We start from the raw sequence: 24456 nt of genomic DNA, 5'->3' as shown, positions 1-24456 counted from the left end.
AAAAAAAAAAAAAGAAAAAAAAAAGAAAGAAAGGGAAGAGAACTGACAGAGCACGTATGATTCCGTAACAGCAGATTTAACCAGATGTCTTAAAGACTGAATTTGTAAATTGCAATATCTGGTAAAATTTGAAGAGGACTGGGGTAAGGGGAGAAAAACTGAAAAAGTAAAACTGTAAGACATGGACAGCAGCTGCTTAACTGAATCACAATCTGCAGCAAGAGTTGGCAGGTCTTTAGGAAATAATTTCACTAGTCCAGAGAGAGTACTTACTAATAATATAGCCATTAAGACAGTTACTTTTTCTTAAGTAAAGCATACATTTACTTTACTTTACTTTAACTGATGCTTGATTTTTTATTAAGCTGTCCAGGTTTCTAGCTGTATTCTGCCTGCAATTACGTGTCATCAATACCATAAATCAGTTCATAAACAAACCTTCATTATCAACTTGCCCAACATTTTCCAGTAGTTCAGAAACTGCTAATTGCTTCTTCTTTTTAGGGTTTAATTTCCAATACATGACTAAGGCAGCTTTTCTCACAGCTCTCTCCAAGTCAGTCTCAGATGATAGTTTTTTCACTTCTTGCTCATTCTCAGAAGTGATGCCTCAAGAAAAGAAAAATACATTAGATACTATTATCCCACACCCTTCCTGAAATGACAGATTTGCCCACAGCTGATTTTTTCTCAGTTTTCTGAAACCCCTCAAGTTTCATTCACTACTTTACCCGTCACATTTTTCAAATGCCCTTCCATGCATAAATTCTACTTTTGTTCCTGAAGTTTATACTGTACATACAGTATCCTTAGCTCTTTTTCAACTTTTGGAATACAACAGATCAGGCAAAAAGAGGTACAGACATGTATGACTAACAAACAAAAAGCAGAAAGAATTTCACACACAAAAAAATTATTTTTAAATAAGAGTTCAGATAAGTGGCAGACAAGAGGAACCCATTCCAAGTGGTGGAAGCAGTATGAAAGAAGTTATGAATCTTGAATTCGGAGAAGACAGCCAGAAAGAACAAGTAGAAGAAAGCCTGGAGCTGGGCAAAAGGCTGAAACAGCAGATATGTAGGTGGTATACAGTTATATCTGACCTAAACGGTCACAGAAAAGAAGTGTTGAAGGGAAGAATGCACAGGAATTCAATCAAATCATTAATACAAATGTTTTTGTAAGCTGTAGTTTGCTTTTTACAGCACTCATTTGAACACGCTTCCTGCAGCTACTCACATAATTTTGCCATGAACATTCTCATTGTATTGTAATGTCTTTGCAGTGTTAAAATGGATAGACTATTATTAAAGTAGGATGTACAAAAAGTCTCAGAGAACCCATACCTCTTCTGTCTGCTAGGCATCTACGCAACAGTTTAACAGCTTCTCTTCGACCTTGCTTAGCAGCAAGGATGAACCAATCAACCGCACTACAGTTGTTAAGTTCTTCATCCTCCTCTTCTGCTAATCTCAAGAAGTGCTTCCCCACCTAGAACAAATGGAGAACAGAAATTCCTTCAAAAATACAGGCTAGTGTCTGTCTCTCTCTTCTCACCCCCTCAGACTCAGCTACAATAAAATCTCTTTGAACAAAAGGTCAAAACATTTGCTCCCAGCACTAAAGAGCATAGTTGTAAGTTGATATTCTGCAGAGAAAGATCACTTTCCAGAACTGGAAGCAAGAAGGAATTGCAGTACACTTGATCAGGTCAAATAATTAGTTGCCATTGGCCTTTGAGCATCTAGCAGGATCAGTTAAAGCTCATCGTGTTATTAAGTCATATTTAGAGTGGCCATTTCTTCAGTATCTAAAGGAGAGCTACAAGAAAGTATGGGATAGACTGTTAAGCAGGGTGTTTGGTGATAGGACAAGGGGAAATTGTTTCACACTTAAAGAGGGTAGATCCTGGGTGTAAGGAAAAAGTCTTTCACAGTGAGGGTGAGGCACTGTAACAGGTTGCCCAGAGATGTGGTGGAAGCCCCATCCCTGGAGACACTCAAGGCCGGGCTGACCAAGCTCTGGGCAACCTGATCTGGCTGTGGATGTCCCCATTCACTACAGGGGAGCTAGACTTGATGACCTTTAAAGGTCCTTTCCAACTCTTAAGGATTCTATGATTCTCTTTTATTCTTTACTTCCAATAAAAATGGTCAGACAAAATTCTGATGAAGGCTGGCAAAGAGTCTTGTCATGGAAGGAAGGTTCAGCAGCGAAATGCCTGACTCACTGCAGTTTAGCCACTGAAGGTCAAAACAAACTCATGACTAATTAGCAAATGGAAGAAAACTAACACAGCTTAAGCACCCAGTAATTTAAGTGATATAACTTGTAAAATTCCTACCATTAAGGATTAATGCAATGTTAAACACAGTTACGCTGTAGCATGAAACACTTCTGCTTACCATACCCCAAGACTACAAATGTCAAGTGGCAGAAAGTGGCCAAAAGTACTGGACACTTATTTACATGTCCAGAGAACCTGGAAAATGCTTTTGTTTAGTTAAGTGCACCCTTTCTCTCTCTCTCTCTCTCTCTCTCTCTCAGGTTCATTATTATTTACACTCAGAATGTGTAACTGAAATAATAGACTACAGCTCCATAAATCTAGTATTATCTATTGCAAAACAAAACAAAACAAAACAAAAAAAACCCACACCAACCCTGCTTGACAGTTTCTCTGAAACTCTGCATTTGATATTACCAATAAATGTGACTAAAAAAATATCTTTGAAAGGTGAATAATAAACAGTTGTTGCAAGCAAACTGAACACTGATCTCATAAAAAAAAAAGTTTCTGTTAGACATGAAAGGTTAGGTCTCCACCTTTGCAACTGGTTCAAGCACTTAAGTGGGTGTTCAAACAACTTAAGCAGTCACTGAGTAGACCTTGGAGCAATTAAACTCATAGTACATACAGCAAAGTGACCCAAAACTGTAAAGGAAATTAGAAAAATATTGGACTAAGAAATACAAGAGACAGAACTAAACACTTATTATGAATTCATACAAGAGTTCAACAAGCACTGCACAGATATAGTGGCAGACCAAGAAGAGAGCACATGAGGTTATTTATTTATTTTTACCTTAATACTTCAGCCTTGATAGTGCAATTGCCAGGTAATTCATCACCATCTGCAGGCCTACCTTCAGCTTTTTATGTCAAGAAGGAATTGTTTGAACAAGGTACAAGGTAAATAACTTCTTTCAACAAGGACAGGAGTTTCTTGAGCACGTTTATACTTCTAGCCATTGAAATTTTGAGCAAAGTTTCAAGACTAGTAGCACTTGATGCAGCTCTTTCAAGTTTATGAACATCTCTTGGTCACAAAAACTTGTATTGCAATGTAAACTAGAAGATTTTGGAATTAGTTATATAATGCACAGGTGTATTGTGTGAGGAAAAAGAAGCCATAGCACTGGTTTTATAATATAAATGTTTTGGGGTCTGGATTTTTTTCTGTCCTATGGAGGTTTTTTTTGTTTGTTTTTGAAGTTCAGCATAAAGATTTAGTTATTTAAACCGCCTCCCCTCCCCCCCGAAAACAAAACAAAACCGAACCTGAAACAAGACAGATGCAGCTCCAAAATCCAAGAAACCAGAAAATATTTGCTTGATAGTTTGGCTACAAAATGACAAGCCTTTCTGTGTATTTAGAAAATTTTATGAGCAAAAAATCATCTCCAATCACCTCCAGGTAACAAGCACATAGCGTTTCCACAAAATATTGCTGGAAGGGGCACTAAACAAGCCCCATGCCTTTCCTTGCTGTGGCAAAGCTTCCACATGGAGCCACCCATGAATGGCTGCACAGCTCTGGCCTGCAGTGGTCAAATGAGGAAGAACTGATGGGCAAGTGCATCAGCCTCAGATTGCTAATGTGACAAAGCAAGGATTTTCTCTTTCCCATGAGCTAAAACTACGAAATGAAGTAACAGTTGGCAATGGCTTAACACGGACTTCTCTAAAGCCAACTGCCCGTGTCTCACCTTTGGGTTTACAAACTGCAGCATTTATCTCACACAGGCCCCTTGCAGATAACCTCTAGTCAAAGACACTAAGCTGCCTCTGCTTCATTACAGAATACAGCTGTGGGTGTTTCATTTTCTTAACTGCTGTGCAGTTATTTCTCAATAAAGAAACTAAAGCTACAATAATGCAAGCTGACATCCACTCATGGCATATTTATTTTCCACAGTCAGTGCAAGGTTATTTTTGAATAAACTCATAGTAATAGCTAGGTGGTTGTGAACTGAGCATTTTCTTATGTTTGATTTTGTAATTATCGGGGGAAAAAACAATGATGTAATGTCAGCTTGTTATTCACAGTCTTACAACAGTCACAAATTAAAGTCTTGGCTGGATTCTAAAGAGAAAGATGTATATTTAAGTATTGTATCTTTTTTATTGAGGTTAAAAAAGAAAGATAATTCCCTCTCTATAGGCCACAAGACATCCAATTCCCTGGAAAAGAGATAATTATTTGGGGTTCTTTTCCAAACAGTCTTTTCCTCCTGAATGCATAGTAAAGCAAAACTCTATCCCAGATCTTTTTAAGATAAGAATACTGTTATTATGTGGGAATAGAAAGTGTGCACAGTTAAAGGGCTAAAGGAAAGGAGCAAAGGAGGAACGAACTTCAAAGGATAAGGATGAAATATAATTACTATTAATATATATATACATGCACGCACATCATAGGTTTAGATTACCTATGGTATTTCTTACTCAGCCAGAAGTTATATCCCAAAATAATGTTCTACGGGTTTTGCTCTTTGGAAGAAGAGCCAAAATGTGGACTTTGTAGCAGCAATCCCCTCAAGGCTAAAGCCTCATCCTCTGCAAAGCCACTGGATGTTCTGGAAGTGAAGAATTCCTTACTGTCTCAGGTTACAACTCCAAGGACAGCCTGTCCTCAAACCAGCTGAGATGGAGTGGGGACTGAGACCGGCATCAACGTATTTTTATCAGCTTCAAAAACTCTGTGACATTCTTCCTGCCTCCTCCCTCTTGCCCCTTTTATTTTTATTTGCAAGAAGAGTGCTAATCCCCAAGGAAAAAAACAGAACAAAACAAAACACCAGTAATCTCACGAAGGACCCTAAGTACTCCTTTCTGTCAAAGTTGAAGCTGGAAAAGAATGTTTCAGTCAATCAGTATCCATACTGAACAGGAATTAAAAACCTTCTAAAAATGTTGAACCATTTATACTAAACCAGTTAGACCAACATACCACCATAATGGAAGGGGCAGAAAGAAAACTGATACAATTTTTCTAAAACCTAAGGAAAAATAAGCACAATGTGTACAAAGGCAGAACTGTCACTATGAATTTAACTGGATCTGTCATTACATAATGCAGTATAGTTAGCTTAATTAAACCATTACAGACTTGTTTTTAAAAAATGTGTTAATTCAACACAGAAATGGTGATACAACAAAACCAATCTCTGATGTTCTTGCTGAAGTATTTCAATAGCAGTTTCTTGTGCAGAATCCAGCATGAGAGTCTTTGTACACTGTGAAGTATTGAACCAACAGTGTTGAATCACCTTTCAGCAACAATTCATTTTGTTCCAATGACAAAAATAAATCCAAAGAGCATTTAACAATCACTATATCCATACCTCCACAAGTAACTCTTTGGTACATGGTTTAAAAGGTAAAAACAAAGTGCTGTGGCTTCTCCATGCTCAGAGCCCTTCCCCCAGTTTTGATATTCGTTCAAAAGGCTTTTGCAAGAGCTGGCCTTGAAACCCAAGCAAGCAGCTTTCTCTAGGCAGAGAAGCCATCTGGCATCACTGTTCTTTGAACAATTTAAGATCCAAACAGATCAATAAAATGTCTTTGGGAGAGATAACAGTTCTACTAAAAGCAGGCAGTGCTATTTTTGGAATTAAGAGTAAATGTTACTGGACAAAGCATATAAAATTACCTCTGTTTGTGCTTTTGGTTCTCCGGCTTTGGCCCTCTCCAGCAGTTCCTCAAAGAGCACTTCAGGTTCTTCCTTCATGGTCTCTACAAATTAATGTGATTTAAAAAACTGGTTTACTAGCAACTCTTGAAATTATTTTCTAAATGCTTAGTATATTTGGTTGAAGAATTAAAGGATCACACTGAAAAAATCCATCATGAGGGTGTTGCAAGCAGTGGAAATTAACTCATTGTAGTATTTACACTGCATCTCAGTGTTCTGCTTCAGTGTATGTACAGTTACTTGTTATTTGGTACCTGCTACACGATGCTACACACAGTTTACAGATTCTCATTCATTTCCCCAGGATTAATCTCTCAATAGAAGAATTCTCATTACAGTAAAAATGAACACACACAGAACCAGCAGAACTGATCAACTTTTGTACTGTAATTCTTATTGCTAAGAGCCATGAGTCCCTACCACTCTTGTTTATTTGGTAATGAAGCATTTTCAAGCATTCTGAATAATCAACCAGCTTGTAAAACTTAGCCAGTACGTTTGGAAGTTCAGCTCCTCAGCCCTTGGACTCCAGAGAAACAACAACGAGTAAATACTTACAGAATTCATTCTACACCGTCCAGTCCAACACTCACAGCTAACTGTTTCTCCTTTCCTATCTGACTATACACATACAGATGTAACAACAGTTTTTTCTTCCTCAACCAAATTGATCTACTGGTCAGACATAAAGAAAAATCTTCCCAGCTCTATCTGATACCCAGTGCTTGTAAATAATATCATGCTGTGTATCATTTTATGAAGGAAGAACACTTTTAATGGAAAAGCTAACAAAGCCTATAACAACTACTTTTTCTTTCATACGAGAACTTACAATCTGAAATTTGTTTGAAATATTAAAGAGAAAAACAATACAATTTAATCAACACAGAGTGTGTTAGAAGGAACAGACCACTGATTCACAACACGTTTATCAAGCAAGCTAGAACAACAGCTAGAAAGGCAGGTCTAAACTTAACAGCAAGCTCCAGAGCTTTACCCCATTATCCTGCAAGGTCATCAAACACACTGTGATGCTTGGCAGCTATGTATTTAGGGCAGACAGCATGACAAAGCATGGTCAGAAAGAACAGTCCCAGAGCATAGGAAACTGTGCCTAAGAGAGATTTTCTGGCACCCGCTCAAAGCGACAGATTTCAGTCTCTACCTAATATGGTCAGTGATAGTGCACGAAGCATGGTAAGCAGCCCAGTTAGCTGAGGTGACATTAAGTATCAGTGATTTTTCAAGAAGTGAGAGGAAGAAGGATATAAACCAATTTCACATAATCTCCCAAAGAAAAGGGCTACTTACACTCTTTAATATCTCTGGCACTGGGACTGTTTTCAAACAAGAACATGCTGCAAGCCAGCTCTTTCATTAAAATGGATATATTTTAACAAGAGCAAATCACGAAGTAAGTTTTCTCCTTCCCCATGCCACAGTTTCGTCTGCCAAGCTCCACTTGGAAAAATACTAATGCCAGATTATAATACGTTGTCTGGCTAAACAAGGCACGTAGTGAAAAATAATTTTCAATTACTACTCCTTCTTTTCAGAAAGCTGTAAAAATATTATTGTAAGATAGGAAAACAACATCCCAGGAAAATTAACCACTTAATCTCCTTGCCTGATATATAGCCAACTACACTGAACTCCAAACAAGTCAGAAGCCTCCTCTCCAGATGGCACCACTCACATCAGCACCCATCCTTCAGGGGCTCTCTGCTAACAACAGAAGTTGCAGTGAAGAGTGTATTGTTTGAAAAAAACATAATATTCATTTATCTACGCTACTCAAATGAAAATAATTGGGCAATGCAGCATTCTTCTGCTTCTTACTCTGCTTTCACTCATTCATAAGCTTCTTTCAAATCAGCAGCAATACTTTTGGCTACAGAATATTTTTTTGTTCAATATTTGGTAGATGCTGAGAAGAAAACACCATGGAAGTTTCAGTGGTACTCTGGATGAATCAGTAAAAGAGGCAAGAGTCAGAAGTTAAAATGTTTAATAACTAGGTGCAATGTTCATAGAAAAATCAGAGAAAGTTTGCTAAACTGATATGAACATCAATAATACAAGTGGTTATCTGGCAGCTTATACACACACAGTACTTTCCTTTCTTGCCTGCTCCATTTTGCAGGCACAGTGCAAGAAATGGCACAGCTCTGGTTCCCTCCACCTCCTGCTCAGCTAAAAGTTTGTTAGGGAGCTTTTGCTGAGACTCCAGGACAAAAAGACATTTTACCATCTTTGAAAGAAGGGTCAGAAAACTTGGGAAGAGAACTAGGTAGGGTATGCAGAGAGGATATCAGGAAGCCAAAACCCCAGCAAAAACTACATCTGACCACCATTATTAAAGATAATAAAAAATATTTTAGCAAATAGATTAACAACAAGAGGAATGCCAAGGAGAATCACCCACTCTTACTGGACACTGCAGGGAACGTTATCACAAGAGACAAAGAAAAGGCTGAGGTTCTCCACACCTTCTTTACTTCTGTCTTTTATTATCCAGCCAGGTATCCTCAGGGTACTGAGCCCCCTAAGCTGGTGTACACAGATGAGGAGCAGAATAACCCCTCCTCCTTCCCCCCCCCAACAATTCAGGAGGAAACAGAGACCTGCTTCTCCACCTGCACCATCACAAATCTATAGGCCCAGATGGGATTGACCCAAATGTACTGATAGAGCTGGCAGAAATGATTGCTGTGCCACTTTCTATCAGCAGTCTTGGTCCATGGGGGAGGTCCCAGACAACTGGAAACTTGCTAATAAGACCACCACATATAAGAACTGCCAAAAGGAGGACCTAAGGAACTACAACTCTGTCAGCCTGCACTCAGAAAGCCATGGCTTGCCAGGTATGCTCCTTGTAGAGTGAAAAACTGTCTGGATGGCTGGGCACACAGAGTAGCGGTAGTGAACAGTTAGGTCCGGTTGTCACTACTGGTGTTCCTCTGGGATCAGTGCTGCAGCTGGCCAGGTTTAATATCGTTACTGACTATTTGGACAAGGGGACTGAGTACACCCCCAGTAAATTTGCAGATAACAATTTGGGAGGAAGTGTTGATACGCCTATGGGTAGGAAGGACCAACAGATGGATCTAGATAGGTGGGAACCATGAGCTGAGGCCAACTGTATGTGTTTTAAGAAGACTAAGTGCCTGGTCCTACACTCCAGCTACAACAAGGCAACCTAGGCAATGCTACAGGCTTGGGGCTGGCAAGCTGCACAGAGGAAAAGGAACCAGGGGTGTTACTGACAGCCAGCAGCGTACCAAGTAGCTAAGAAGGCCAATAGCATCTTGACTAGTATCAGAAAGGGCAGTCACCAGGAGCAGGGAAATGATCTGCACTTGGTCTGTACAGAGGGCACAAGCAGTGCCCTCCATACTCAGCCCATGAGAAGCTGCATATCAAGTACTGCATTCAGTTTTGGAAGGCAGTGATGCCCTAGAACATGTCCAGAAAAGGGCAACAAAGCTGGTGGGGGATCAGGAGCACAAATCTTAGAAAGAATGGCTGAGGGATTATTCAGTCTGGAAAAGAGGAAGCTCAGAAGAGGTCTTATTGCTCTCCCCAGCTACCTAAAAGGAAAAGAGGAAATAACCTTCAGTTGCAGCAGGGACGGTTCAGATTGGATATTGGGGAAAAAAAAACAAAAATCTCTGAAAGAGTGATGAGGTGTTAGAACAGGCTGCCCAGGGAGGTAGTGGAAGTCTTCAAGAAAAGGGTAGATGTAGCATCAAAGGATATGGTTTAGGGGGCACAGCAGTGATGGGTTCACAGTTGGACTAAACCATTTATTGAGGTTGGAAAAGACCATTGTTACAATATAAATTATATAAATATAAATTAGCAAAGCACACTCATTTTGTTTCTTTCTTTATTCAACACTGGGATATTACAATTACATTGCAAATCTACAGGTAAAGTTCTCAGGGAAGACTGCTTTAAAAGTGCAGACTTCCAGTGGAAAAAAGTGCTCCCTGGGGCTGGCTTCAACTTCCTACTCAGTTATCACTAAGATGGCCTATGCACTGCTACAGAGGAGCTGTAAATAACGAGCGTTTTTAACATTATAGCTGTGGGTTGGTTCTGTAGTTGTGGAGCAAAGGCAGAGCAGACAGTGGTGTGATCTGGAGGTCAAATTTAGAATAGCTAAATATCTTAGAGTTCCTGTAACGATAAATATTTTTCCTTTGCTTAGCTTGAGACAGGCCTAGAAGGTGATCAACAGGATAAAGCATGAACTCCTCAGGTCACACATCTGCTGTACCAATTTACTCTCCTAAAGCATTTAGGTCAGCCATTGAAGGTAAATGGTACAAAATACAATCAAAGTGTATTTCAGAACCAAGAAGGACAGAGAGAGACACTTTCCTTCAACTAAGTTGAAAACTGGGAAGACAAATACTATGAAAGACATGCCCACCATAAAAAGGCTAAGTGATCATCTATAACTTACTGCCCTTTGTTCTTAAGCATGTTTTTAGTGACAAAACCTAATATGTATTCCTCCCACACAGAAGTACCACAATCAAAGCGCTGTCAGTAGAAGCTTTTATTTTCTAGCTTTGCTAAAAAATGATGTCTTTCTAATGTCAAATCTTACTCTGTCTTGAATATAAGATTTTCTAGAAAAGAGGAACATTCATATTACAATACTTCATGCATCTTTTATGACAATTAAAATAGACTTCACTAACAGTTGTGTGTCAGTAGCATTTATATAAGCCAATGAAATCTATCAGTTATTCAAGGTTCACAAGCACTGCAGTCATTCAAATGAAAGCAGGCAAGTGAAAGCACACAATTTTAAGTAGTATGCAGCATGCATGGAAGAATCAAACCAAGACAGGACTGAAGTAGAAGCATGGTTGGAACTTCACATTCGCCTTTAGTTTCTTCCTACCACGACCCTTTGTTGACCATCATCAGGCCAATGTAGGGTTCAGCTCCTGACACACAGAACAAGTTATTTATACCTCGTCAGAGTCAGGCCACTCAAAATTACCAATTTTTCATCAGAACAATGATCCTATAAACAAAACTTCAATGTTTTATGTTTATTATTATACATCATTATGTCTCAAACCATGAAATTACACTGTATCCCTTTACCAGTGCTAATGCTATTTGTTCACTATGAAATTGTTTTACAATTTCAGAAAAATCCTAAATATGCAAGTCTTAACACAACTGTTATATAGATAGATCGTAAGTAAGCTGATGAAAACTACAGACTACTTACTTGTATGAAGTTTCATACATTGCTCATTGATCATACAAAGCAATACTCCAATTTTCAGTCCTGCTTTGTAGCCAAAGGCTGAAATGGAGATTGTTCATTTTAGCATAGGGATGCATTTTTACTCTGTTAGGTTATGATCTGAAGGAGGAAGTGTTGCAATAAAGGGAAACGTACTGGTTTTGAAAATAATTCTATATGATGCTCTGTTAGGGTACAGCTGTTGTCTCTCATGTCTCAAATTTAGCAATCAAAATGACAAAAAGGCATTAAATCCAAAGGAGGAGATTAATCCAAGTGTATTTGACAAGGCTTTGTGCTTAGCAGTCAGACTACACACAGGATAATAAAAATGTTTACTGATGAAGTTTCCTACCAACACAAATATATTACAGCTCCCAGCAGAATGGGCTTTGCTAGTAGGCCTAGTACTAGCAGTGCATTCTATTAGCACCTGTTGGCCAGATACACATAGCTCTTTTCTCCCCATTTAGGTCACAACTACATCACTGAATTCTCCAGATAAAACCAGAGAGTAAAGACTAAACAAGAAATGTCCAACTCAAAAGCGAGTATTTTAAAGGATCGCAATCTCATATGCTGAGCTTATGGTCTTTGTTCACTTAGTTATTGGGGAACCACAGGAGATCTGCATTACTTCACACAACAAACCAACCTGTAGGCAAACACAAGACAGGTACTTCCAAGACCTTTGAACATCAGAAACTTGATGAACACAAGATAAAAGGAAAACTGAAAGCAGTTTCTCAGACAGGAAGCAATAATAAAACAAAGTATTCATTTGAAATATGTAAGTTTAAAAGAAATTACAGGTTTTTACAAATGAATATTAAAGCTGCATGGAAATGCTTCTGAACAAAAGATTAAGGCATCAGGCAACACCCACACACAGGAGGAAACCTGTACGGCGTACAAACTTCGTGATCACAACTACAAGCATTCATTTGGGCTTGGGAAAAGAAAGTGACAAGGATGTGGAAAAGGAGAAAAAATGGTATGTTTGGGAGAATAAAGCATCTTAGATTACAAAATATGAAACAGCCCCTGGACTGGCTTTCCCATTTTATTATTACAGCAAGTGCTCCTGAAGCAACTGAAAATAGGAAGAGTTAATCATATGCACAGTGCATATGCTACATTCAGTCCTAGTCAGTGTTAGCACACTTCCAAGCTCATATGAACCCTTTTAACCATTTCATGAGAACATCTGACAGTTGTCACAGATGAAAATTGTTATCATGGCAGCCCAGCAAGGTGGGTCAAGCAACGTAAACTGTCAATTTCAGTTGATCCCCAAATCATAGGGTTTTAAAATACAGGATTACAGGAGAAAAAAAAAAAAAAGAGAAAACAGCAATAACAACATCAGTAAATCCCAGAGCATCACAACAGTGATATTAGTTACTTCATTTATTAAACATAGCTAAAACTCAGAGAAACCAGAAGAACAAGCAACTTTTGATTCTAGAAAGGAGCAGCTTACAGAACCTAGATGAGCTCACTCTCCTACTACTCTACAGCAATTTAGATTTAGTATCTGTCTAGCTGTGCCCAAAGCCAAAAAAATGCTAGAGTTGTATTTAAAAGGAAAACAGGATATTTGGAAAAATAAAAGAGAGGAAAAAGGAGAGGAAAAGTTTTGAGAAATAAGAATGCATCATTGTAAAGTTGAGGTCAGTCCTTTATAAAGAGGATTAGAAAAAACAATGAATTTAAAACATACCAGATAGACTAAAAGACATTTGGGGAATAACTCCATGCAGCATCTGTTACTGCTTTCTTTAATTTTCCAAGCACACAGATTGCAGCCAGCCCACCAGGTAGACTGAATACAATTCAAGGCCAACAAAATACTTTAATAAAGAGATGGTCACAGTAAGAGAGATCTATTAAAAGATATGTTTCCTGCCAATCCTAACAGAAGATAGTGCTGAGAGGCTCCCATGCAGAAAGCTCAAATTTACTTTAAAAAGTTACCATTTCTTTCTACTGTATTTTCAAGCATAATTTCTTATTTGTTTATCCAAGTGTTCTAACATTAAAATCCATTGAACTACATGCTGCAGCATGTAACCTTTCACTTAAAACAGAGAGATGAAAAGTGGCAAGCACGATATCAGAGAGATCCGTGACAGCAGAGACCATTATGTCTGTCATCCATACCTGGCAAATATATAAAAGGGAAAAAAAAAAGCCTGAAGGTTCTAAAGTAGGTACCACATGAAAGTCAGCAATAAATAGTCATGACATTAAATAGCTCTGAAGGAGTTAAAAGGTGGGAGAACAAATCCAGCTCCTATCTCTCTCTAAAGTTGGTGCTTAAGGCTTCTCAGTTTTCTAAAGAAGGCTGTTAAGTGGATAAGAAATAGATTTAGAAACAAAAAACTAGTGGGAATATGTAGCTCACACGCTCCTAGTGAAACAATAGAACTTCTATTATTTTATACATACTTGATATTAAAAAAAAGGCAAATACAGAGATATTAGTCTGTTGATAATTCTGTGTTGCCCAGGGAAAAAATATACCAAAAATAAGCAAAAAAAAAAAAAAAACAACCTCAAAACCCAAACACGATCTATGACTCCAAATAAACTGCAGAAGGATTTTGTCTGATTAAGCGTTAAGAGTGCAGATGAAATGCAGTAAACACAAAATAAGACAAAGCCATCCTACCACTGTATACACAGTGATAAGCTCTGAACTACCACCAGAGCTTAACCTTGGAATTGTTAACAAACTATTTTATGAAGCAACTTCCCAGCATCAGTAAAACATTATTTATCAGGGCTTCTTAAGCTGGAGAATGTACTCAGAAGAGTAATGATAAGTCATGGGAACAACCTGCAAAATGGAGAAGATAAACAGTGACTACTCCATGTCTTAACAAATCCAAAAGACAAAGGGCGTCAACTACCACAGTCAACTGGTTGAGAGTACAGAGTCAATGTCAAATATTCACATGAATTTAAGAAGCAACAAACCAATGGACAAACCAATGCTAGTACTAAAACAACATACAAACAACAAAATAAAGAGCTCTCACTTTTGAGCCAGGAAATCTCCAGGATGAAAAGACAAAGATGATCATTCTGAGAAGGAAAAGGGGGCTCATAAATAACATAAATAAAAATCAGTAAGGAGGGCACTAGTACTGCACATAGACAAAGCTCCTTATGTCTAACAGGTATGCTGTAGGCAACACTGCAGAGGATTCCAATGAAAAAGGCACCAAGAATCTTGGATTGGAAAGCATCACTAGTCAGATTCTTTGGTAGCAACAATACTGAGCACCGACAGCAACTTCTGTGATCCTTCAGAGACTAACTGCAGTATGAGCTCAAGTAGGAGAGGAGAAAAAGCTGGTGGTATGGAACATGCTTTCGTGTACAGGTCTTTCCAGCAGCTAAGTCACCGGGGGGAGAGAGGAGGGAAAATGCTATCTTTGACATCAGATCTTCTCCCCCGCTGGGCAAGTTCTCCATATATCATGAAGCACAGTGATGTCTGAACTGATCAGTACCACCCTGTTCTGAACTTCTCTGAAGCTTGAGGTAGGCATCATTTAACTGCTGAGATCCTTTAGCAAGAAAATTGTATTGTAACACATTCCGAAAGGGAGTCTGAACTACAAAGAAAAGTACCATACTTCTACTTCGATAGGTTTCTTGCATGAATATCCCGTGTTTACTTCTAAACTCTACACTACCTATCATTCTGTATTTGCAGACTGCTTTGAAGTGTTGGCACCTTTCAGCAATGACCAGCAGAACAATATTCCTGAACCACTGTTCTAAGAAAACTCATTTTCCTGCTCTTAAGCTTCCATCAGTCTCGTTTGGTAGTCCTCCAGCATGCATTTATCTTTGCTATAGTTACAGTTAGAAAAAGAAGCAAAGGCAGTGGAGGCCTTGCTAGTTCAAGACTATGATAGGGCCATATTGCAAACATCTGGTCCTTTGGGACTACATGAAAGAGAAAATGCATGACTGAAGCATCAGAAATAACAGACACCACAGTAAAGCAATTAACATCTGTTAGACACTAAACAAATATGCTCTAAGTTCACATGTCTTGTGATACTTGATATACCAGCTTCTGCATATCATTCTTCAGGATTTTCTGCAGTAGTCCGTTTGCTAGTATAAAGAAAATTTAATAGAATTGAAAATTGAAGATCTTACAACATTAGACAGAAAATAAGGAACAAGAATACATGCACACACAGTAAATAATGTGGACATCATTTATTCAAGCAGTAAATGCTCTCTAGGAAAAAGAAAGCTTAAGAGACCTCCAAAACAGTACAGAAGAATATATTTTGTGCAAAATCTCACTGGACTGTATTTCTTTCAGAGTTATCTCCTATTAATGTACTTCCAAAGGAAGTGGAAATCATTCCAATACCATTACACTGGCACTTTTTGTAGGGAAGCTCCTTCTAGAAGCACAAAACTGATAAATTTATCCAGATGCAACAAATCGTATATTTTCAGGGAACAGTCCACAGCTTTTATTACAGATTTTATTTTCACTATGAAACAAGCTTTCTCAAAACTCAGACTTAAGAACAAAGGCATACACATACTAATGACAAAAAAATATTTTTATTGCTAGAAGATGCTCTGTAGACATAGCTCCGAAGTGAAAGGAAAAAAGTTAAAGTTAATCAAGCACCTTTTGGGAATAAGAAATTTAAGCTGTTCATCTGCAGTTAGATTTGTCTATTATAAATGCGCTCTTAGAAAAAGTTGATCTGTACATTTTGTAACAAAATGTAATGTGCTAATAGCTTTTGTGTCATTGGATTGTACTGTTGAGCTTTCAGTGTTGAGAGGAGCCAGTTGGAATCTCTAGAGAGATCCTCCTACTCACTTTGCACAAGCTCCAGAAGTTGAGTGGCACTGCGCACAGTACCTGCATAGCACTACAGTTTTCCAGAAAAGACTGACGTTCCACCCAAGCACAGGCATTAAGCACCATCCCATAAACACGAGCCGACTGTATAGAATATAACACAGAGGACCTGACTGCAGAGGGGGAAATTTTGTAAAAACAAAACACTGCTGTTGGTTTTAGTTCTTCAGACCATTACTTGCTGACCTGTAAGTGTTCAATCCTTTCATCCCTTCAGAAGCCTCTAGCACTTTTTCAAATGCGTTTTTGATTCCGTAGTGGTACTTTAAGACTGTCCTGCTTGTCCCAAGAACAACTAAACACATTTGTATTAGCATGCATTGTGAAGCATTCTATGTTTAAAGGTGATAACAGGGATGAGAGTGAGGGGAATAACTTTTTTTTTTTAATAAGAGAAGTCTAGGACTCAGCTCTGCTTTCTCTAGGAGCAGCACTGCGTTTGTAGATATGATTATAGACTTAGTCACACCACAATTGCAAGTCATCAAATAGCATTAAATTGAAAAGGAACAACTTCTGCACCCCCACAAAATGAAGGTAAATTGTCAGGAGAGAAGTGACAAAAAGCATGTAGGTGGAAGACTAAGAGTGATGATATTATAAATTTTAAAAGTGGAGGGAAAACTATTCTTAAGAGGTGTTTCTTTCTAGAGTAGCTATTATTGTACACTGATCACTTAAAGTGATTTAAAATGATTTTACAACTAATAAGACAGCTTCGCTGCTTTTTTCCTATGCAGTCTCAGATCTACCCCAACTTATCAATAAAAATTTAATCAAAGAGGTTCCAAAAGTGGAGTTAAAATTAAGTTTTTTGTCATTTCTCAGGTAAAAAATTAAAACATTGCTAACCTCCTCCACAAAAACAAAAATAAGAAAATCAACCTGCAGAAAAGCTATGTGAGAAAGACTTGAAAACATAAACCTTGCATAGTCCACATAGTTGTGTGAATGAAAACCCAAGTTATCACAATACTACATTTGAGGAATTCTGCTGTGAAAGTCCTTCAACACAGGCACTATCAGTTCATTAACTTATTGTCCAAATAGCAGTCCTTGAAAAACACCTCCGATATTTGGCAAGTCAGCAGTGCCTATTCCTTGCTTACTAAGCACTGCTCATAGTTTACTGAGTTTGCAAAGGACTGGTTTTATTTCTAGTTTACTTTATCCACCCTCACATTCTAACTTCTGCACCTAGGTAGGCCTTTCTGCTGTTGCAAGAGGCCTCACTAACAGCACAAGTTTCAAATCTCTCCTATGCTTTTTTTTTTTACAGTTCTATTTGAAGATGAATGTGCAGATACCAAGTATGCCCAAATGTTTTCATCTCAAAACACTACAAAATACATACAGAGGTTAGTCAGCCTCCAGAAGCTCTTGCTGCAGATGAATTTCTTCTATAAGACACTTAGTTCAGATGAGGCATGAGCTTCTCAGCTCTTCCCATTTAATGCATTTTGTTTGCACAGCAGAACACACATACCGGATTCCTTTTGAAGAAAACTTAAAGGGAAAGACTACATTTCCAACTGCTAGATTTAATTTAGACAAGCTGAGTTTAGTATAAGTAAAGCGTACAAGATGGGTATAATATGAACCTTGGGTCCTCAGCACCAAATGATTTGCAGAAATACTCTAATTTCATGACACAACATGCTAATGTGAATGCAGCTCTTCCTCTTCTACTGCTCCTTTCTATCCCTTCTTATCATATACATAAATAGACTTTAGGACTACATCCCAAATTTTACCTGAAAGTGGAGTCATTTACTTCTGTCTGTATAGAATCCTTTCTCTCCTATAGTAATGCCTGACAAAGGAGCTTTCCAGAAGCCCCAGTAATCACAGGTAAAGTCTGAAAGAACATCAATAAACTGACAAATAAATTGTTAAGTAATTAATACTTCAGGGCATAAACCTCCATTTCTAACAATCAAGTAATTTTCTGAGTTTTCTTCAAGCTTTGCACAAACATCTCACATTGCCTCACAACGTGCCTGTACAGCAAAATATCACTTCTACCTTCATTTTCTGATAAAATAGAGTTCTGAAGCAAAGGTTTCTTATAACCTTAAGTAGAATAAGCTAACATGCAGAAAGTATTTGTAAATTAGCAAGGTTCCCTCCTATTTGTTAACCTTCATTTAGCAATGCATGGGAGACTCACTGTTGCACACTGTTACAATGTATTGTAAACTGTTTTGAAGATTTTTTGGTACTGTTTATAAATTCTAAGTCACACAATTTATAAAAGAAACTTCAAGAGGTACAAAAAAACCCTCATAACCTTCCACAGAGCAGAAATCCAGATATCTATTGACATAAGGCACTTATTTATGTCCACAAAGCTTTCAGTACAAATACTTTCCCCATATGTTCTCAATTTTAGAGGAAGAAATAAGTGCATGTCCTTAATAACAAAAACATGGACAACACATAAATTAGGGAAGAGATGCTTCTTGAAGCACTGCAACTCAGTTTCACAGCACTCTCAACATTTCCCAAACTCACCTTTGAAATCCTGATTTCTTTTTTTCAACTGTACTAGCTAGCAAACGTATATGAATGATGTAAACAAAGCACCCCCCTCCCAAAATCAAATCCCTTTTGTCACCAAGAAATAGTCACCATCACACTGCTCCCACAATTTCTCTGTTATCCTTTATATCCCCTCTTACCTTCCCTTCTACTGTTGACCAGCAGGCAGTTCAATATCATTTTAAAGGAAGATATTCTGCATGCTTGAAACATGAGGAAACACCTCCAGATAACCTAGAGCACAACAAATATGTACCTGGGGGGAGAGTCAGTCCAGTTCAAGTTACCACCACTGCTGACTGGAACTAATTAATGGAATGCAGATACTTCAGGCAAGTATCCTATCATTATCACATTGTGAGAAGTTTCTCTCAACTATGCATTCTATGTACAAACATGGGAAATGATTCCACTAGCAAGCATTGTGTTTTTAGGCCCATTTGGAAAATTGTTCTTATGGAGTACAAAACTAACAGGCAGAAATTGAGGGGTCTGTGTACCTGGGAGGCATAAGTGTGTCTTTGAAATCTGAGTCTTAGGTTACTTCATTAAACTTCACTAGATTTCATTAGCAAGCAGCCACAGGTCTCTTTTTTTAACCATATACCACATTCCTCCTGACATAGACTACTAAGGTAATGACAGAACTTCTTTGAGCAGCTGGCAATTCTTCTGTAATTTCCTTACATAAATACTGATGACTCAATGGTTTTGAAGTTTTGGAAGCTCTCATTAGCAGTGCATATGCTTTGCTCACTAATAAACTTCCTGTCCAGGAACATTCATGACAGGGTAGCAACATTGTTAAAACAAAACAAAAAAACAACAACAAATCGACACGCATGCCGTTACGAACACACTCCACACAAAGAAAACTCAATAACTTACATAGGTAGAAATTTTCTATAGATAACTACAGGTTTGGATAGGAATTGGAAAACCCCCTTTAAAACAAACACCCACCAATATCTACAAATCATTAGTTGAGTATTCCCCCTCCCCCCCAAAAAAAATTGAGGTTTGATTTAAACAATGCATTTGCAACTACCTTTGACTGCTACCCACTACTGTGAGATGAATTATATAAGGAATGGCTAAAACACTACCTAATGATATTAGCCTATGATGAACTAAGACTGACAAGAGAACATCTTAGGTATAGGATTTTGATCCAAATGAAGTACCTATGCTTAAGTGCTTTACTGAATTAGAGCCAGGGCATTCATTCCTTTGCTGGATTATGCTGCAAGATACAGATAATAAAGGAGTGATAGATAGGTGTTTCCAGGAAACAAATTACTTTCTGTTCCAATCAGCACTATACATTTAAATGCACTAAACAGAAACAGGAAGAAAAAGCATATATCTGACATGCAGATATTTAGGTAAGAATATTTCAAGAGTAATGCAATTATTTAAGTTGGAAGACATCTTACACTGAAGCAGGGCCACTTAGAATAGGGCACCTAAGATATCATCCAGGTGGCTTTTCAGTATCTCCAAGGAGAAGACTCCACAAATGACCTCACCAGCACTCAGCAGAGGGAAGAGATCATCTCCCCCTTGACCTGCCAGCAACATTCCTCCTAATGCAGCCTAGGATGCTTCTGATCTGATAGGTACCAGAAATGCACAATCTAGTAAGTACTGGAAGGTCAGGAAAAAGTTCCAAGGTTGCCTTACCTCAACTCTGGCCAGAACAGAAAGTTTTCTGGCTCAAGACATTTATCTTGAGGCCCTAGAAATAAGGGCTTTAAGTCAAGAGCTCCTTGAGTCTCAAGGACCACAGCTGGCTGCAATCCTTCATCTCCCTCTGGGCTGAGATACCACTACAGGCAGACTTCTGAGATCAGCACTGAAGAAGAGCAGCCCTTTAGGGGACAGTTCCTGTTGTCCACTGAGAGCCCACAAAAGGGCAGGCAAATAATTCACCAGGAGATATGAGTTTAAAAGCCACCCGTTCGGTACTCTGCATGCAAATTTCAAGTGAACCTTGCCATTCTTAAACCTTTTAAAGTCTCTATGTTTGACTGTAGTACACTTCATTGAATCAACGTGTTAAATTGGCCAGTGATTAAGTGCCGATTGAGTCACAAGGTTAGGCAGTATGATTCTTAGTATTGTAAAAGTATTAATAAACACTAAACTGCTGCTGATACTAGACCTGTGCAAGAACTAATCTACAACTATTCAAAGGAACTTCCTTGGAAAATTACATGAGAAGTTAGTTCCCAGAGCATGTTTTACATCCTTTCCTAACACCAGAACACAACAGAACTACATCCCATAACTAACAGACTGAGTTCTTCACACATCTTATGTCTGTGAGCAACTGGGATGTTATTTATTGGTAAAGGCTCCAATGATTCTGAGGAATACCTTTTTTTGGTTTGAATACTGCAAAAACTGCTTAAGTGACAATTTTGGATTTGAATAAGATTTTTTTTTTCCTATTTATGCTTCAATAAGTATATATATATATGAAGGTGTGAACTTCCGTGGATTTGTATTTCTCTTTCTTAAGGTCTACTAAAATCCCTGTTTTTAAGTTTCGATGACCAGTGCTGCTGTGGGTGGAAGAGAAAATTCTCAGCTTCCTCTTTTATGAGAGTTTTGAGTTCTAGAACATGTTGGTATTATGCTAAATTTTACAAATCCAAAATAACAATAGAAAAAACTGGACAGAGAAGTACGATTTTATTGAACACATCTGCTATCTAAATCAACTAAAATCTTGGTTATTAGAGACTGGCATGATAAAACAACAACAGTAACTCATTTTGCAGCATTAAATTCTTGAATATATTAAGAGGAGGACGTAAGGGCAGTGACAGTTACGCCAGGCTATTCAAGGGAGTATCATCAGAAATGAGCCACAACTGAAACAGAGAAATACATCAATATTTGGAAGTCCTAGACCTAAAGTAAGAATCACATAATTGATGTCAAAAGTCTCTATTCTCTAACATCTGAGTTATTTTACAGGTGGGCTAGATGACAAAGATGGCAGTGATAACCTGAAGCATGTTAAAAATTCAGGCATTCAAAAGAAGTTCACTACTTCTGTCTAGAACGTGCTCTTTGGTACCAAAGAATGCAGAAGGTTCCAGCAGTCAGTTCTGAATTACATACAAAAAGTTGTACTAACACAGCCAATGGTATTGGCCTGAATCTTGTAATGAAAGTTTAATTTTAAAGAAAGTTAAAGAACAGTAACTGTGCCTGGAATACAAGATTTCTTGTAGAAATATTAGATTACAAAATGAATTTAAAACTGAATTCATCAGCTGAACACAAGAGCCTTATGTTTTTCTTTCTACCATCAGCAAGAGGTAAGTATTCTGCCTTTCAAGATGTATCGCTATTCTTAAGACTTCTTATCTGACAGCTAATATTAACTTCACTTCTGTCACTATTTCACACATTGGTCCCTTAATCTATGTTACTCTAGTATCTATTCATCCATGTTACAATTCATATTAAAGCTGCAGTCAGCATGTAGTCTAGCCAGTTAAAGAAATTAAATTTAAGCCTTTATATTCTGCTGAATTACATTTAATTCTTCCTGCCAATTTTTCAGAGAAACTTCTGCTGCTGCTTTATGTCCATTAGGAAAACTAAATGGAAAAGCTCAAAAATACAAAAAAAACAAGCAGCAAAGAAAAAAAAATCTTCCAAAACAATAGGTCAAGAATTTAGAGGCTGCTTTTTATTAATTGGCAGTGTCTCTTCAGAGCAAGAGCTTAAAGTATATACACATATTGATCTCTTAAGATTTAACATAACTCAATTTTGCAGAACTGCTTTCATACTCACCATTTTTTTCAGCTTTCTCCCTGCTATGGGAGTAGCCTGGAACTGAAGAAGGAGTTGCAGCATCTCCTGAGGGTGGTCCAGATTTATGACTGCTCTCACTACGGTCCACAGCAGCAGCGTTCAGCTGAGACCTTCCAAGATGCAGTTGTGGTTGAGAGGGACTTGATGGAAGATCAGAATTTGAGCTCATTTTCGCTGCAACAGAAGAGAAGAGGGATTAATTGTCAAGTAGCAGAATCATTACATAAAAACAAAGTAAAATTTAAAATCTGAATCTGCATATATAATTACAAAAAGTCTTGAAAATGGCAAGACTATTGCTAGCAACTTCAGGATGTACAAATACATCCTTGAATCATTCCAAGCATCAACAGTTACTGCTGATTATTGACTGACCACATATAGCATTATACAAGAATAGCTACTGCCTTTATCCATTAACTAAATAAGAATTGATTTTCAAGAATAGACAAACAGTTCACAATTAAATCCTGTAAATACTACATACAGACAACTATTTGTGTCTAATTTTGCATATGCAAGAAATAAAGATTCACTCCTAAATCTTTTATAGAACAATACTGTCCATTTTAAAACAATAGAAAAACTGACTCCATCCCAAGGGCCTGGTGCACAGCCACCACCCAAGTCAAACAGCAGGGAAGGATAAAAAAAGAGGAGGCAAAGAAGGTGAGAAGGCAAAGGAGAACTCTGAAACTGAAAACAAAAAGAGGAACATCACCAAAGACACTCTTTGTGAGATAGTCAAAGACTATCTTTGTGGATACCTGGAAGTGAAATATACAGAACCCGAAATAAGCTCACTTTATTTCCTACTTAGTTCATGATTTTATGAAGTAAATAGAAAACACTCAGGCAAGGAGTGAAGGCCTTACGATTCCCCATAAGAAAAGGCCTTTTAACTCCCAGTGCAAACCCTCTCTGAAACGAGGCGACCTCTGTTCTGTAGAGCAGATTTCCTTAAATCAGTGAATTTGGTTACTGAATGCTTATCTCATACCAGACAGGAAGTTGGAAGGCACACATTATGCTACCACAGCATGACAAGGAATAACTCTCTGCTTGAAAGCAAGCCCCTTGAAATGAAGTAATTCATGACAAACACTGTAGGTGTTTGCTTACCAACTATACCTTTAAAACAGCTATCCAGTTCATTGACCTAAAGGTCTCATGGAAGTGGAAGCAATGCAGCCAAACTCAGGGATACAATCCCTAACGCAGCCAAAAGCTTCACCTCCACTTAAAGAGCACCAAATCAGGACAGGATGCTGAAAGCACCAAAAGCATTAAAACGGCAAAATATTCTCTGCAGTTTAGACAACCTATTTGCCAAAATGAAGCTTATAATTAAAAAAAAAAGAAAAAAAAGACTTTACTGAAAGAAAGAAAACGCATTTCTGTATTGCATCCCTATATCAAGCTATAAATAAACCAATACAGTTCTACACTCAACCACCCTTCTAACAAGCCCTAGGAAAGCACAGAGATTAAAATACTTTCCCCGTAAACCAGCATGAGTATTTTTAACCACTGTACAATCACAAAAGTTACTTTGCAACCCGTTTTCAGCTTAACCTTCCGGAGCACTGTCAGATGCAACACAGGTCTGCCTGCAAAGGGTGTCCCAACACAGACGGACACAGGGCGACGAAGGCCGCCGTCCTACACGTGAGGCAAACAGGGAGAGACTTACCTCAGGCGCAGGCACTTAACAAAACACTGCTGTCTCAACAGTCCCTCCTACAAAGGACACTCAAGTTTCTCTGCGCCCAAACGCTAATCCTTAACTTTGATTACAGCTCCTCCTCGCAAAGTTCGGGAGCAGAGCGGCAGGAGGAGCCGCCTCACATCCACTGCGGCCGGGCAGGGGCGCTGCCCGAGAGGCCGGAGGGCGCCCGGGCAGCAGCAGC

The 24456-nt window shown here is 38.3% G+C and overlaps 1 protein-coding gene across 1 annotated transcript; it reads right to left on the bottom strand.

Moving 5' to 3' along the window:
• Positions 1 to 406: 406 nt before the first annotated feature.
• Positions 407 to 24450, bottom strand: LOC100549513 (wolframin-like). The gene is made up of 5 exons (XM_010710399.1): positions 24240 to 24450; positions 22526 to 22720; positions 5937 to 6019; positions 1347 to 1491; positions 407 to 609 (listed from the first exon to the last, which is right to left on the bottom strand). Exons 2-5 carry the CDS (start codon positions 22713 to 22715, stop codon positions 422 to 424), a joined length of 606 nt encoding a protein of 201 aa, XP_010708701.1. The 5' UTR covers positions 22716 to 22720; positions 24240 to 24450; the 3' UTR covers positions 407 to 421.
• Between the last annotated feature and the right edge of the window lie 6 nt (positions 24451 to 24456).

The sequence above is a fragment of the Meleagris gallopavo genome, chromosome 4, assembly GCF_000146605.3.
Source record: "Meleagris gallopavo isolate NT-WF06-2002-E0010 breed Aviagen turkey brand Nicholas breeding stock chromosome 4, Turkey_5.1, whole genome shotgun sequence".
NCBI classification, from domain to species: Eukaryota; Metazoa; Chordata; class Aves; order Galliformes; family Phasianidae; genus Meleagris; species Meleagris gallopavo.
This window is presented reverse-complemented; position numbering and strand designations above follow the sequence as displayed.

Bases quoted from the DNA above. Each gene is read 5' to 3' on its own strand.
- LOC100549513 (XM_010710399.1), bottom strand. From the start codon at position 22,715: ATGAGCTCAAATTCTGATCTTCCATCAAGTCCCTCTCAACCACAACTG. The intron at 6,020-22,525 runs GTGAGTATGAAA...ATTAATTTGTAG, and splicing joins GGAGAAAGCTGAAAAAAATG to AGACCATGAAGGAAGAACCT. The intron at 610-1,346 runs GTATGGGTTCTC...TCTTTTCTTGAG, and splicing joins ATGCCTAGCAGACAGAAGAG to GCATCACTTCTGAGAATGAG.